This window comes from Ostrea edulis, chromosome 4 (genome assembly GCF_947568905.1).
Source record: "Ostrea edulis chromosome 4, xbOstEdul1.1, whole genome shotgun sequence".
Lineage (NCBI taxonomy): Eukaryota > Metazoa > Mollusca > Bivalvia > Ostreida > Ostreidae > Ostrea > Ostrea edulis.
In genome coordinates this window covers 67151787-67167816 of record NC_079167.1, presented here as the reverse complement: position 1 = coordinate 67167816, position 16030 = coordinate 67151787, and the positions used below count along the sequence as shown (strand labels likewise).

The following is a 16030-nucleotide window of genomic DNA, read 5'->3' as shown; positions in this document are numbered from 1 at the left end:
AAAATGATGCCTTGCGAGTGAATTTTGATGTGTCAAATTCTAGGCGTATTATGTTGTGGTTCGCTATTGAATATCAGATAGCTCTATCTAACAATGGAAATCACTATCTCTTTTTGTTCCTTTTGACTGTGCTATGAAAATAAGATGTTTTTCTGGTCTATCTAGGTACCCCATAATGACATAATTATTTCTTGGCACCAACTTTGGTGGGCTTGGCACGTCTTTTTTTTCAAAATTATTTATTCAAAAGAAATTAAAGCAAATAGCCACTTTAAGATTGACAAAATACATTATATTTGTGTAAATTAAAGCTTCTTCAGCATACATTGGGTTTAGTATTAGTAGTTTCGTATTTGGATTTAATGCAGCCATTAAGTCGGAAATAATATGCGAATGAAAAAAAAAATTTGCACTCTGGGTAGGCGTGAAAGCTAATACAGAATCCTGAGCTAGCTAATTTTCTAATAAAAGTTTCTTTTCTTTCTTTTACTCGTTTCGTGTTTTTGAAATAAATGTAAATTATAATTTTATCTTTGAATTTATCGGTATCAATTAAACGTTTCCATGAAATAAACTGTGAAATCCAGAATATAATAACAAATTAAGCTTATCAAAATTTCCGGGAAAAGGAAGCAAAGAGAGCAAAAAGAAAAGAAACCAAATTTGAAGAAGGTGAATGATTTTTCAAATGAAGATGAGGTAAAAAAAAAAAAACGAATTTCTAATGATGGTGAAAAAAGGAAAAAAAATCTACAAACCGAAAAAGAAAAAAGGGCATGCTTACTTGAAAACTGTCCCGAAAACGATGGCAACGGTGTATAAGAAGACTGGGACATAGTGGGTTGAACGGGCTTAAGCTCTGTCAGGTTGTTAGACCCACCCCCTGAGCTGGGGGAGCCCACCTTGGGGGGAGGGGTGTTGTTATTATTGTTGATGGTTGGTGTTGATGATGAAGTTGGTGTGTTGTTGGTTGCTGCAAAAAGGGTAACAACAACATGCAAGGAATACACTTATATTTCACTAGAAAACACGACAGCACAATGCACAATATACAATATATATACATAATACAGACAGAAGCTATCTATAGTGAGGAAAGATGCCTGATGCAACCAATCTATCCATCCAAAGTTTAAATATCATATTTTTCATACAATATTCTGATGTTATTTTGTGATATTCAAATGTGAATTTCTGTACTTATATCATACAGGAAATAAAGTCATATGTTTTAAAAGTTGTATAAAATCTAAACGAAAGATTCTATCTATATGTACTCCGAAAGAAATCTAAAGGAATGTGCGAAAGTGGTAGGAAATAAATAATGTAAAAACAAATTCCCTGGACGTTAATCTTGCAAAACAGAAAAGGTTTTCTTTCTTTCCAAAAATAATTTCTGGTCAGACGAAATAAATTTTGGGAGCAGACAAATGACATCCTGAAATATTTGCCTAACGTTTCTCTCATATGACAAAGCTAATCAAATGAGTCGTGATTTAATGCATATGGATAGCACGTTACATTTGGACTAATCCCATAAGGATGACTTATTTTTATTTGGTGGTGTATTTATTGGGGGTTTGCAACAAGCCTGATTAGGAGCGGTCATGCAAATGACCAATTCATAAGTGGAAGCCCTAATGGGAAAACCGAAATCCGAGAGAGACAGACAGAGTTAGTGTTATTCAATGGCCTTTTTTGATTGAATAATTCTTCCTATTTTTCGTTTCCTATTGATAGACAGGTTGATAATTTGATATCATATTGACTCGTACTTCTGAAGAAAGGGTATAATTTCTGTTTCACTTTTTGGTCTTTTTTGGCAATTTTGCAAATCAGCGAACATTGATATGGAAAAACACCAAAAATGAAAGTTTTTGTATTCAAATTCTTTTAAAAAAAATATCTCACGAAAATTAGAATTCTATGAATTAACACCTGTTTATTCTTTATGCTAATGAAGACCCGATTTGTAATTGTCTTATATAAGAAAAAAAGACAGTATTTTAATTTTCTCATTCAATTTCTTTCCGAGACAACAAATTGGTTCTGTATTTTACCCCAAGCTTAAAAGTAATCTATCAACTTTCAAGTCTTCAATTACTTTTCACTACTTACTCCTTGATATATGGAAATGTGGCTTAGTTTAAACTGTTTGTTTGATGGAAAAGGAAGAAAACTAGTCGAGGGCTAAGACTTTTAAGTTAAATTTTATCCTCGTCAATTGAGATTACATTTCAAGTTGTTCTTATCAATGTATTTTCAAAACCTGTTGTCATAAATACGTCTATGTCTATATATTTTTTTCTTTTTAGGGTAAGACCGTACTCCTAATTCAAAAACCAAAAGGATAGCGTTTATAAGATAAAAAAGAAAACTTGTGCTAAAACGATTTCTACCAGGAAAAACACTGAGCTAAGAGAACATTTCAGAGAGAAGTGCAGTACCTTCTTGAAATTGTTCGTGTTGCACGGGTGGCTGTGCTTCCGTTGCCACGGCAACCACAATTGGTTTCAATTCCTGAGTCTGTGAATTTACACTAATTTCTGTTCCCAGTTGGTGACCTCAAATTTTTAAAATTAAAGTTTATCCATCACATAAGAAATATGATTAAACTTGAATATCTCGAAGTCGGATAAAACGTGCAATGTTAACCCTAACACAGAAACTCGTCACTGTAACTACCCATGTTCTATCTTGCACATGTTTTGCCATAACTTCGAGATAACCAATGTTGACTGTAGTATTGTTCGAGTTTTCATCATCACTAATAACTAACTTTACAGTTATCGAGGCAATCATTCCAACATGGCGTGCACAGATACAAGAGGAAAAAACCGTGCTTAGTAGATATGCTATTTGACATAGAATGTTATATCGTATATGCAACAATATGCACAAAATTCCACAAATGTTAAATACAATATAGATCTTAAAAAATTCTCATTCAGTTAGTTATTTCATCTACGTTATAAAGTTAGTGTCTTAATCTACTAGACATCTAAACCACTTTTACAAAAAATATATATCAACCATAAACACAGATAGGCACAACACGGTTATATAATGAAATTAAAACATTGCCAAAAATAATTTGAAGACACAGACGACAGTCAAAGGGAAAATGACTTACCTAATGTCGTGGGAAAATTAGTTGTATTGCTTTGAGATTCGGAATTGGCCACGGTGCCAACTGCCGGAGATGCGATAGTGTACTCAACTCCGACCCCGGGTTTTATAACATCCCCGGAAATGGTTGTCGTTGTGGTAACAAAATGAGCATTATAATTTGGAGGAAGATTTGTTGGTACGCCAGAGGGGTACATTTGTGCATTGTTTATTATCAGTGTGTGGGGCATGGTTTGAGCCTCATTTGTTCCATTTTCGGCTCTAGCTTGTTTCGTTGGTCTTGGTTGGGTTTGATACCATATCTGTAGAAATACATTTTAATCTCTAATTAAGCAATGGATTCTTAATAGACAGATAATTCATTTTCCTAACATGGAAACAGAGAAATGATAATGTTCAATACATTAATTCCCCTAAGTCTACGGTATTGATAGAAGATTGTAAAGTGCACACTAAAGTTAAAACTTACATTGTAAAGTACACACTAAAGTTAAAACTTACATTGTAAAGTACACACTAAAGTTGAAACTTACATTGTAAAGTACACACTAAAGTTGAAACTTACATTGTAAAGTACACACCAAAGTTGAAACTTACATTGTAAAGTACACACTAAAGTTGAAACTTACATTCATGTCAGCTGTATTTGGTTCAATTTTTACTTCAGCTTCATGACCATTTGGGACTACAAAGAAAACAGAATCATTTTTACCTTTACTGTAATAGGCACAAACAAATAAAGATGTCTTTATATAATAGCATGAAACATAAAAGCGATGAGTTATTCACAATAAAACTTAACACTTAATTCGAATTGACAGTTTCTTCGATTAAGCAGCGGCAATACACGATTTTCACCCCACTCTTAACCATTTGTTATTAATTTCCTTTCTTGGTCGTGTTTTCGTGTACTTAAGGAGATGGCAATTCGTTGAATTCTAATAGAAAATAGGCCCCGGCATCCTGGGTTTTCTCAGCCCCGTAATGCACACCAGTTTACCGGAAGAAATCTCGATAGCGGCAGCATTAGCGCGGTGACAAGTTTGAGAAGTATTGTCAAGAAGCAGCCGATTCTTACGACTGGGGAAGAAAAGGACCGAGTTACAAATCTGATTAAAGCAGACGAGAGGGGTGGTGATTGAAGACTAATAAAGTTTACAGTAGCAGACGAGCTGCAAGGGGATCTTTTTTGGCGGGATTGTGATTTCAACATGCAATTTATTTGTTATTCTTATTAGGAATAAACTTGTTATCGGTAATTAGATCGACTAATGAGTTGGGCATTAACAGGCTGGACCCAGACTTCGACATTGTTGTTTGTGAACAGCGATCACGAAGAACACATATTATAACTGACAATAATACCTAATTTCTTGTCAAGTGTGCTGTGCTAGTGCATCACCATTATCGTATCGCATTATGGGCATATTGGAACGAAATACTTGAGATTGTTCTGATTCGTTCTCTTTTGTTCCGACCTCCCGAGACGTTTCCATAATCCAGCATTTCAATATGCGAAATTTTCTCTCACATATGTGTCATTTTAAAATAGAAATGAGATATATACTTTAATAAATCTAGAACTAATACATTTCGAAACGAGAGCCTATTCATTCCCCCCGCCCCGAAAATGACAAAATTCCTCGCAATTTATTTGTAATAATTTGGTCTTTGAGTAATGGTAAATACGGAGCTTCATTTAATCGTTATATAACATCAGTATCTATGGACAAGATACAAATCAAGTAGATTTATTATTTTATTTCCGCACCTCATATTTGATTTAGGTCCATATGTCAACAATCCACATGTGTTTTGATGTTGAGCGGCTCTCAGACATTCCCAATATGTTTTGTGAGACGAGATATAACCCAGATTGATCACATATAATGTTCCAAACAATTTTATTCTGTCATTATTGATCGGCCGGCTTGCAGATATTGTGCATCTTCAGAAGGTTACCATGAAATAATGGGCAAGAATTTAAATGTCAACATTTAACTTGACAAAATCAAGCAGCTACACTATAGAATCAATAAAGACATACTTGAAAAACTTCGACTTGTTGTCAAATGTCAACTATTAAATACTACCACCGAAGACTACAAAATGCACCGGTAAACATGCATGAAACCTATTTACTTTTAAAAATTGTTCTATCGGAAAATATGTTAATGATAATATCTTGCATTACAACTGAAAAATATCTGTATTCAAACACCCATTCCGTGTTTTACTTTTCTTTTGCTTCACAATTCTTTCCGGAAAAAAGAAATCGTTTAGAAATATTCAATTTCCTAATCTGTGTTAGCAAAAATTAAACAACGGAGAAAAAACACGGATTGTCACCGCCGGTCAATCAAATCTCTGGACTTAAACCATTAAATGATATCGACACATTAATGGCAAACTGGTGTTGCCCATTAATTATTGAAACCTTTACATTTGCAATTAACGCGGATCCATAGTCCAGATTGTGATACTTGGACCCTGAGATAGAAACCGTCTTCCTCTACCCTAACCGCTGGGTCTGAGCAAACTATAATTGTCTTTCTGATTAATTAATACCAACTCGTTCTCCACCCGAGTGAGGGAGAGAGAAAGAGAGACGTAATCGTGAGACAATATAGATTTCCAACAACGTTGGCATCTCACGGCTGCGTTTATCGTTGCCTGAGCCAGATAGAAAGATATCAGGAATTGTTTCCGCATTGACAAATTGGGAGATTTTTTTTGAATGACGTGTCTTTGGGAAGGCTATTTAGATAAAACTTGGGTATCTGTTCGGAAGGCGTTTCTTGTTTCACAAAGCAATCTCATGCACCCATCTTTCATCCTTTTTTCTGCTTCAAATGAAGTTAAAAAAAACATATACCTTATTTGTGGAAAAACTATAAGAATTCCTGAACATGATACTTAGATCTGTTTTTGGATTGATCGTGAGGATTTTATTTTAGCGTTAAGCTTTAGTATTCTATGATCAAATTTTGATACGACATGCAATTGCATGTTACAAAGACTGCGCATTTGTTTTACTAAGCGCAACTAACAACTAGAATTTTTTGTTTCTACAAGTCCCCCCGAGTTGTTTGCATCTACTGTCACGTGTAGGAGGCAATTACCAAAAGTTTTCTTTGCAAGGAAAGGAAATTCAAAGAAAAATTGTCACAAGGAAATATACACCTATATTATTCTATTTTCACTCAAATAATTTGAAAGTCTTTAGATCGAAGCACTTTTTATACCATATTGATAGGAAAGCCTGACTCCCAGTAATTGGTAAGGTTTTGAGTATGGAAGTCTGACTTTCAGTGTTTGGTAAGGTTTGAGTATGGAAGTCTGATTTTCAGTGATTGGTAAGGTTTTGAGTATAGAAGCCCGACTTTCAGTATTTGGTAAGGTTTGAGTACGGAAGCCTGACTTTCAGTATTTGGTAAGGTTTGAGTATAGAAGCCCGACTTTCAGTATTTGGTAAGGTTTGAGTATGGAAGCCTGACTTTCAGTATTTGGTAAGGTTTTGAGTACGGAAGCCTGACTTTCAGTATTTGGTAAGGTTTTGAGTATGGACCCTATACGTACGGTATCTACCTTGATCTTCCCTTTTTCTCTTGTTCCCATTGGGGTCCACCATGGTTTGAGCAGTCTGGCTTTGAGGAATTCCCAGAATTCCTGTGATTGTGTAAGGAGCTCTTTGTATTTCACTGTTGGGTGAAGGCTGATGGGACAGTGGTGGACTGCCGGTGTCCACTGAGGGACTGATGTGGCCAGGGGATTGTTTTGCATTTTCTGCCGCTTTATTTCTTACGATTCTGAAATTAATATAAATTGACAATAATTTTCGAAATAAATGTAAAGCATTGAAGTCCTGTCACGTGATTACTGTATGTAGAACAATATATTTATGTGATAAGAATTTTTATCATATTATCAAGCGTAGGCTTCCAAAGGAGTTAAGAATGAGAAAACTAATAAAATGATTCTGTCTTAAATTGTATATGAATTGATCTAATTACTTTGAACCCATCTCCGACTAATTTTGAAACTAACAAGTTTTAATTTCTAATTTCGTGAAAACAAAACTTCGACTGTTTTTGGCCTTAAACTGGGCTTTGTTGTTAGTACTTTAAATTTTCGAATACTTTTCCTTTTGCAAGTTCATCGTTCTTTGTTTTAACTCACAATACCGTCAGAGATAAACACATTCCTGGCTGGGACAATAGACACACAGTTTGCTTGTATAAGGTTCCCTATTTAGTTCTAATTCACTTCATTGTAAATGTTGATCTTTTCAAAGGCTTTTAAGCATTTTGAAAAGTGAACAAGATAAAACTGAACGAGATTTAACCTTTAATTACGCCATTGAACCTTTCAATAGATATATCATACGCTTGTCAATTCTCTCCAATCTAAGAAATCCGAGTGGGTCATGGAACGAATGCGCATTTCTTTGGAATCAAATTTTGATTGAAAGTCATTGTTTCGAGAATACGACTACTTAGATAAGACAATATCTTATAACCAAGGACTACCTTTATCAAACGATAGACAATACCGTTGAATGATTCTTTAACGGTTGTCTCATCTATGTAGAAGCCATAAGCTTTCCCTTTTCTTTCTTTGGAGGAATGTCTTAGGTTCTCCTCAAATTTGCAACCATTGTTTATGTTCTCAAAGAATAGCTTGCATTGTTATATACTTTCAAAAAATATCTGCTACGATCGGCACTCTGCCATTGTCTTAAGAAAACGAAAGTTATTTCTTTGTTCCAGCAACGTACTACAAATCGCATTGTGTCATTGTTTTAAGGCTGATTAAAATTGCTTTGTTCTAACAACACACAGCATGCCAAAATGTAAGACAAAAGTATCACAAAATTAAACTAGAACATAGCATATTCCTATCTTTTATAACAACGCATTGGGAGGCAAGCTAAGATCAAGACCAAATAATCCGACTGTGAAATTTCGTGATATTTGATACCGCTCAATATGGATGACAAGAAAGAAACTACCATGTGCACCGAGTGTCCTTTTGGTAGGATCATAAACACACCCGGACCAGCAACACCGACGTGTACCCAGTGATTCCTCATAAAAACCCAATACTAAACATAACCTCCGATTGTTCGCAAGTTTTGTATCTTTATTGTGATTAGGCACGCAAATACCCATCGAAACAGTTTCAAATTTTCCAGCAATTATGTCATTATCTTTTTGCAGATTTAGTTTGAACACGACAACCTTTGGCGGTTTAAACAATGACATCTGCCTCTGGAACATCACTGCACACAATGTCAGATTAGTACCAGACATTGATACCCCTAATCAAATTATTGGGGGTCTCTTTGTAATAATTCTAGAAAGTTGACATTTGTATGCTCTTTTACTGTTTTGTATTACAACAGTGTCAGCGACAATTTGTTCAAGAATTTCACAGTACAACAAACTTTTTCTGCAAATCATTGTGTAGTTGAAAACTTAAAAAATAAATTGCACTTATAGCATAATAGGTATGGATACATTACTTAGTCTTTTTTAAATTACAAAATTAAGTTGAAAAATTATAATTTCTACTTCAAATAAAATTTCTACTTGAAATAATTTAGTCGTAAATCACGTATGTTTTGCGACAAAATCTTTATCTCCAATTAAAAAGGCTGATATCAGGATAAAAAAGTATCCCTACTCTGCAAGCTTTCAACTTAGATTCTAAATCCTCAAATCCTCTAAAATTTCCTTCACCTGCTATAAATGCATCTTAAAATGAATTGTTTGTAAATCTGAGAAACATTCAGTTGATGATTTGAATCTCATTTCTAGTTTATAATTCCATTATGAAGTGAAAGGTTTTGATAGAGTTCAAATGCGCGTAGTAAAATATCAAAACAGCTGTGAGGGCAAGCATTTCTAACGGGCCTTCTGTAAATTTTGGAGAAAATTTATAAAATAACTCTACGCCTGAGTGCAAAATAATGCACTAGCTGGGCTGAAGCATTTGCCATTTGGGAGCTTTTTGATATGAATGTGATGAAGCGGACAAATTGACAAATTTCTCCTAGAACGCCCAAACAAGTAGCTCTTCAATTCAGAAGGAAGCTTTCGTCTCTCTTTTATTATGATGGCGATAATAATAACCCTTCAATTCACCCGAACATAAAATGCCGGTTTGACTAACAGAACATTAATGGCAGCCCACAAGCTAATGCTGTATTATCGAAGTTTAATAAACAGTTTTATTTTCGGGGAGAAATATTTCCGATCTGCTTGATGACGAGATGATTTTCTCCATACAAGACTTTCTAACGCATTATGGTTTTCTTTGTTTTTTCGAAATTACTTCTATAAATCTCCTCTTCAGACACAATTAAAGATGGTCTTCAGGAAAATGCATAATAAATTTGATTATTTCATGTTCATGCAATCATTATAGCTGTCAGCCTGATTTCTTGGGCTTTCTACAGAGTCTATTTCTAATTTATAACAAGGCTGTTGATCGGTCCACGGAAGGAGAAAGAAAACGCCATGATTACTTTGCAATAAAAGTTCCCTGATTTACGCTGTAACATTTTAATCATATAGGTATTTGCGTGCGAATGAATTTCACTGAAGAAAGCAAAATTTGTCAGTCGGTAAAACCTCATTGACTCATAAGTCAATGAAACTTTTATCGGTTTCCATAAAAGGGAAAAAAGATTCTGATATCATGAATATTGACATTACACATAGTAATAATGATTATTTAAGATATTGGACGCTTTGTGAAAAGGTGTCCGATTTTTGTCAAGTTATATCAGAAATCACATGGAGAACCTTTTCTAAGAATTGAAATATACATGTACCTGTTGATTGAGCTGACACTGGGTACGTTTTCGGAAGAACAGACGCCCTCTGCTAGAAGTCTGTCGCGGATTTCCCAAGCAAACATCGTTGGATTTTCGTGTTTGTAGCGGGTAATAGCATCCACCACTTTGGGTGTCGCCACCTTAGGCTTGGATCCGCCAATAACTCCTGGCTTGATTGAGCCCGTCTCATAGTATCTACAGAAACAAAAGACAATTTCGATGTAAATACAATGGGTAAATTTTAAATTTGATACGAAAGTAACAACATAAATCTTTGAATAAATTGTAAAATTCGTTCTTTACCCTGAGGATATATTTTAAAGTACTTTATCTAAGTGGGTTTTGCTTGTAATAGGATGAATTATAATGAAAAACCTTATATTCTACTTTATCGAAGTCTCATCTAAACATTATTTAAAATTCGTCTACACAACTGAAAATTTGCATTTCGTAAAAGTTTAAAGAAAAAAGCGAAATATATTTTATGAAATTTAAAGTAGAAATGAAAAATGTTCATTTAATGGTTATGTTCAGGAAACGTCTTAAAAGTTTGTTTGAAGTACAGTTAGACATAGTAAAACAATTTATGTCAAGAAATGAACCTTAGATTAAAGAAATAATATGAATTCTTTTTAATGAAATTGTTGAAAGAAAATTTGATTATATAAAGTAAATGCTTCTTTCAAATTTCCAGTAAAATTGTACCTGTTTTATTTTGAATATTTAAATATGAACAATTTTTAACATAAAGTTGACTTCGTCAAGGATGTGCCGAATACGGATTTTGTTGTTAAAACACATCATATTTTTCTATGTGACCGACACAGAGATGAACACTTTATTTATATTGGTCTATATTGATCCTGAGGTGCTTACAAAATCATTTTTCAAAACACATTTGCCCATTTTCTCGTCTAGATGAAAGCCTAGATAACGCCACAGAATAAAAATGAGAATTCTCATTATTGAAATTCAGATATCCGATTTCAAAAGTTCCCACCATCTGAAATCCGATGAATCATTAGAATGCCATTTACCCCGAAATTTCTTAATTTGAAGTACTTTTATAATCGAAATACGGACTTGGGTGGAATTTGTAATACGCTGATAGGACTGTTAATCTTATATTAAATTCATGCCTGAAATTTAGGAATATTCTATCTAAATACATGGATTTTCTATACGGACTTTTGTGAAAATGAAAGTTTCTGCAACGCATTCTTTTTTTTTAAACACATTAACCCTAGCGTTTGTTTATAATCAATCTTTTTAATTTTCATGAGCAGAATTTGAACCTTTGCGTGTTGCTATAAAATTACCAAATGTGAAGATTTGTTTCAGCAAAATTCCCATTGATTATCACAAGTGGAAATGTTATTTTCATTCAGCAGACGTAATGAAGAACGTGCCGTTGTTAGAAATGCAATATTTTCGAACAAGAAAAATAGTTTAATTAAAAGAATTATCATATTGAGAGCGCGTAATATGAACCCGTTATTAAGTGATATTGTGTCAAAAATTATCAATTATGCGTCAATAGATAATTAATAAACGACGGAATTCTTTGTCAATTTCAACAATACTTAAACGAAATAATAAAAATGAGTATATAAAGCACATTAGTAGAGAAATTATTTCAGTCGTTTATATTCATTAATCAACATACATCTAAAATAATAATTAATCAATAACGAAATTAAAAGAAATATTACGTTACATATTCATTGTGAAGACCACACACTGGATTAAAGAAATTTACCTGCACGAGTTATACATTATATCTAGGCGATTAATTTCAGCTAGGCAGTCATTCCCCAAACAAGCCGATACCAATTTGAAAATAAACTGCTGCTTTAGGATACTCGAGTTCAATTTAAAAATGAGATGAATTTTTTTCCTACATCGGCATTGAATGAATGTAAGGCTTATGTTGGTGGAGATCCGCTGCTTAATTAAGCAGGAATAATCAACCTAGACGCAGGTTCACCTCCCCTCGTCGCGCACGAAAGCAAGTCCCCCATCAAGACCTTAAACGAACTCCCAAGGAAGCTAAAACCACCCTCCCGAAACACAACCCGATCGAAGGGACAAGGTTATTGATTAGCAAGTAGTGTACTTTGAGGTATCTTTAAGAAGTGTCATCTCGTAAGATATACCCTGGGTAATTTGATCTCCTGTACCCCGGAACATCACCAACTATTGTTAACTGAATATAATGAACTAGACGTTTAGCGGGTGTTTTCATCCTTTGCACCCGTTGCAGGGAAAAAAGGCAATACAATGAATCGTGTTATTTTCGGGGGTCACCCGTGATCTTAGGTGACCCCTCGCCAGATTAACTTTGACACTGTGATCGGGTACACTTGGTCATAAAGATGTCTATTTCTGAATGGCATTCAAGTTCGATGTAGCACAAGATTATTTTGTGTTCATACGCCCAATTAGTTGCTTTTGGTCGTAACTAACTGGCTAAAAATATACATCTCTTTTATTTTTCCCCCTTCCCTATTAAAAGGACCATTTTGTAGAAGTCCATAATTTATTAGTTCAGCTTTATCTAGAGATTATCAATGAAAACCACTATCTTTTTTTTGAATCGTGAAGTTCCACAAGAAAAAAAAGTAACAGATATTTGGGTTCGTAGTTTATAGTCAAGTGACCCAATAAATTCGGTGCGTTTGGAAGGAACACCCACTTGACGTGAAATTTGGGTACTCCGTTACAATCATCTTTTGTTAACGTTTGACAATAACATGTTTATATAAAAAAGACAAATTAAATATCTTTTGTTTAACCCTGAAGAAGCTGTCACAAGTGGATACAAATTGTTTTTAAAAATATCTGAACGAAGTCCAACTTCCATAAAAAAATTAAGACCAATTTTATACACAGTTTATTATTACTAAAACACAACATAAATAAAAAAAAAAAGAAAGACTAAAAGTTGGATTTTTAGAATGCACACTGAAGACATATTATGTACTGAATAAATTAAAGGGGGGAAAATGAAATAAAATAATTGACTTGCCTTCCGAGTATTTTACTGACACATCCATGAGAAACTCTGAGTTGGCGGGAAATATCACATGGCCGGACTCCTTGATGAGCAAGTTCTACAATCCTCTGTCTGACCACGTCAGGGAGGGGACGTCCGTTGACGAATACCCCACCCAGCTGATTCACTCCCCCATGACCTGTTGTAAAAATATTTATTTTAGATATAAAATCAAGCAAATCATAAATACTTTACCAAAGACACACAAAATGTTGTAAACTAACCACCTTGAAATCCACATCCCATATCCATACTGCCAAACATATTGTATTTATGGTGCGGGAAAAACGAGTGTTCCACATGTGGCATATAGTACATGGACATTTTTGTGGGTAATTAAAAAAAATATCCAAGATTAATACAATCAGGCTTCTCCGGAAAACTTAACCTCTGTTTAGAAAGTTTAAAAAATCCAAGATTAATACAATCAACTCCCTTTGAAAACTTTAACCTCTATTTCGAGACGAAAATCTAAAAATCACATATATCAAATATTAATCCTTCAATATTGTCAACTTTTTTTTTTTATATCGGCACCTATTACTGTAATGAATTCACCGAGGAAGAACCAATGAAAATATTCCTTTTATAAAATGCACGTCTGCAAAATCAATGGGATTATAATGGAAATTCGTAACATTGTTCAATATCTTTGCAGAAGATCAGAAGCAACAGTTTAAGCCTGGCATCTCGAACCCGATGCAGCGCGCCACCGATTGCCCTCAACAATTTTATTTTCGATTGTCGTGTTTCGTCGCCAGTGAGGCTTGAAAGCGCCCATCTCTCAGACTAATGAACTTTTAAACAGTTATAATTACTCCATCACCTCCAATTGATGTGTTTCAAAACCAAGAATAAGCACAACTTGAAACCAATCAAAAATGATAGTCGTACTGTTCGTGCAAATAACTTAAATAAATTTTTGCACATCCATAAACACTTTCCTTTTTGTTTAGTCTAAGATGACAACTAGATAAATTTTCAGATAATGACAAGCAGTCGATTAGAAGGCGTGGAACTTAATATAAAGAGTACAACAAACCTGGAGAAATCATGGAATGGCATGAGCAACCATTTAGAAAGTTTTCCAAACATCACATATCTACCTATATACGTTTTATCTAGAGCGTGGCCGCTCACTGAACATCATCGACTGTTTCATTCTGATAAAGTTGGTCACATCATCGAAGATTCAATAGACAAGAAAATTAAAATGAACAACTAATTACCCATCACACGACACACGACATTAAAATAATCACGACCAAAAAATCAAACGCTCAATAATCACGATAAAAACAAAGACAGGTTTAGGTGATTTTCTTTTTACCTGCGAAGACATCATACGCTCGAGGTTGAAGCTGATACGGAAAGGCTGGGGGACCATATGGTCCGGCCCAAGTGTTCTGCATGGTTCGAGTCCGATAGGCCCACGTAGAAAAGAATGCTACCCTTCAAAGTTTCGGTCACTTATGGTGTGATTTAAAAGCCAGGGGTGTCTGTAATTCACCTAAACCAAATTGGATATTGCTACCCCTCTCTTGCAACTTAACTTTGGATATGCTTGTAAGGTTCAATGCGCAATCTTACAGTCTATATCTTTGGCCCATTCAGACAGCTAACGCGCGAGCAAGCCAATCGGTTAACACGAACCTTGTTGTATATCAAAGTAGTCAGGGGTACCCTACAATTCCTACATTATCAGGTTTCTTCACTTTGTTTTATGCTATTCAAGCATTATTACTTTGCCAGATCTTTTGTTTAGCTTGACAATAATATCTCTTTATTCGCCTAACCACTTCTGGCGTCACTATGTAAGACCAAAAACATATCCTTCGACTGATCAAGAAAGAATTAATCCACAAAATTGTCGATTTTACACCGTTTTTATGGCTGAAAAAAAATTCCAAAAAGGGTATGTCACACGTTGCAGACACACAAGACTTCTCATTCGTTGCAAGTCCTGCACCTTTGCTCGCCTCGACACCTGCTATCTACATGTGTGATTAAAACATTTGCCGATTTAGGGAAGTTGTTGAATAAAGATAATTCCAAATTACTTTCTGCTTCAAATGTCAAAGTTACTGAAAGTAGGGAGTTTGAAGACAGATAAACATTTAATATAGCATTTGACTCACACCATCATCAATTTCCCCAATACCGCATCAAAGACGGAACATAGCATAAATTGATGTAATTGTGCCATATTACACGTGATTTGAAAATGTAATTATTTGCCCCATTCTCCTCCCCCCGATTTAGGACCAAACAGGTCAAAGTTAAATGTTCTCCGCGAAAAAAAAAACGTTGATGTGAACAGAATCAAGAAAATCTGCGCTTCAAAAATGAAATCTGGACTTCTTTGTTCAATTGGATCCATGGTGAGAGAAAAAAATTACAGCCTTTGTAGTTTATTTTTAGTGCAAAAACATTTTGATAAATTAAGTCCAATCTATTACGGTCATCGAAGGGGCGAATGTGTACCACGCATTTGAAACAAACCTGATGATTTTATAGCATTTGTACCAAGGCGACCATTGAGGTCAGTCTCTTTTGAAACCGGACACGTCGAGGGATATAAATAAAGAATTTAAGCCAATATTTGCCATTTCGTGGTCCCTAGACTTAATGCAGTACACGTTGTAGAGTCCACTGATTGATAGCGAGCGCTTTGGGCCAAATATCCATCATGAAGACACAAAAGAAAGAGGACTTGATCTATTTGATAGCCGCGATGGGGCATCCTTTTAATCACTTAAGGTGTGAAAGAATTCTCCATCCCAACATTGCACGACCTTAAATATGTATATCAACTCGGGAATCTTTCCTTATGCGATTAATATTTGATTTTTACATACCTTATTTTTTCAAAAGAAAGTCGTGACTATTTTGATAAGATTCTGTGTCACACAATTTTCCTTCAGTAAATCCGGTTTTGTAAAATTTCGGTTGAATTAATTATTTCCTTAATATTCAAAAGAAAAAAATATATATTGCTTCTCGAT

General features: G+C 34.6%; 1 protein-coding gene across 42 annotated transcripts in view; it reads right to left on the bottom strand.

Annotated features, from left to right (window-relative positions):
* The window catches only part of LOC125670863 (paired box protein Pax-5-like), a 46631-nt gene that overhangs the window by 8787 nt on the left and 21814 nt on the right, over window positions 1-16030 (bottom strand). For 9 of the 42 annotated variants that reach the window (XM_048906278.2, XM_056163531.1, XM_056163534.1 and 6 more), the window contains 7 exons: window positions 12999-13164; window positions 9968-10165; window positions 6718-6938; window positions 3759-3814; window positions 3134-3431; window positions 2448-2564; window positions 785-973 (listed from right to left, as the gene is read on the bottom strand). In XM_048906278.2, coding sequence (XP_048762235.1) covers window positions 785-973; window positions 2448-2564; window positions 3134-3431; window positions 3759-3814; window positions 6718-6938; window positions 9968-10165; window positions 12999-13164 — 1245 coding nt within the window. Of the gene's footprint in view, window positions 1-784; window positions 974-2447; window positions 2565-3133; window positions 3432-3758; window positions 3815-6708; window positions 6939-9967; window positions 10166-12998; window positions 13165-13252; window positions 13996-14067; window positions 14268-14355; window positions 15805-16030 lie in introns of those variants that run through there. The other 33 variants (XM_048906275.2, XM_048906279.2, XM_048906281.2 and 30 more) reach the window with 14 other exon arrangements.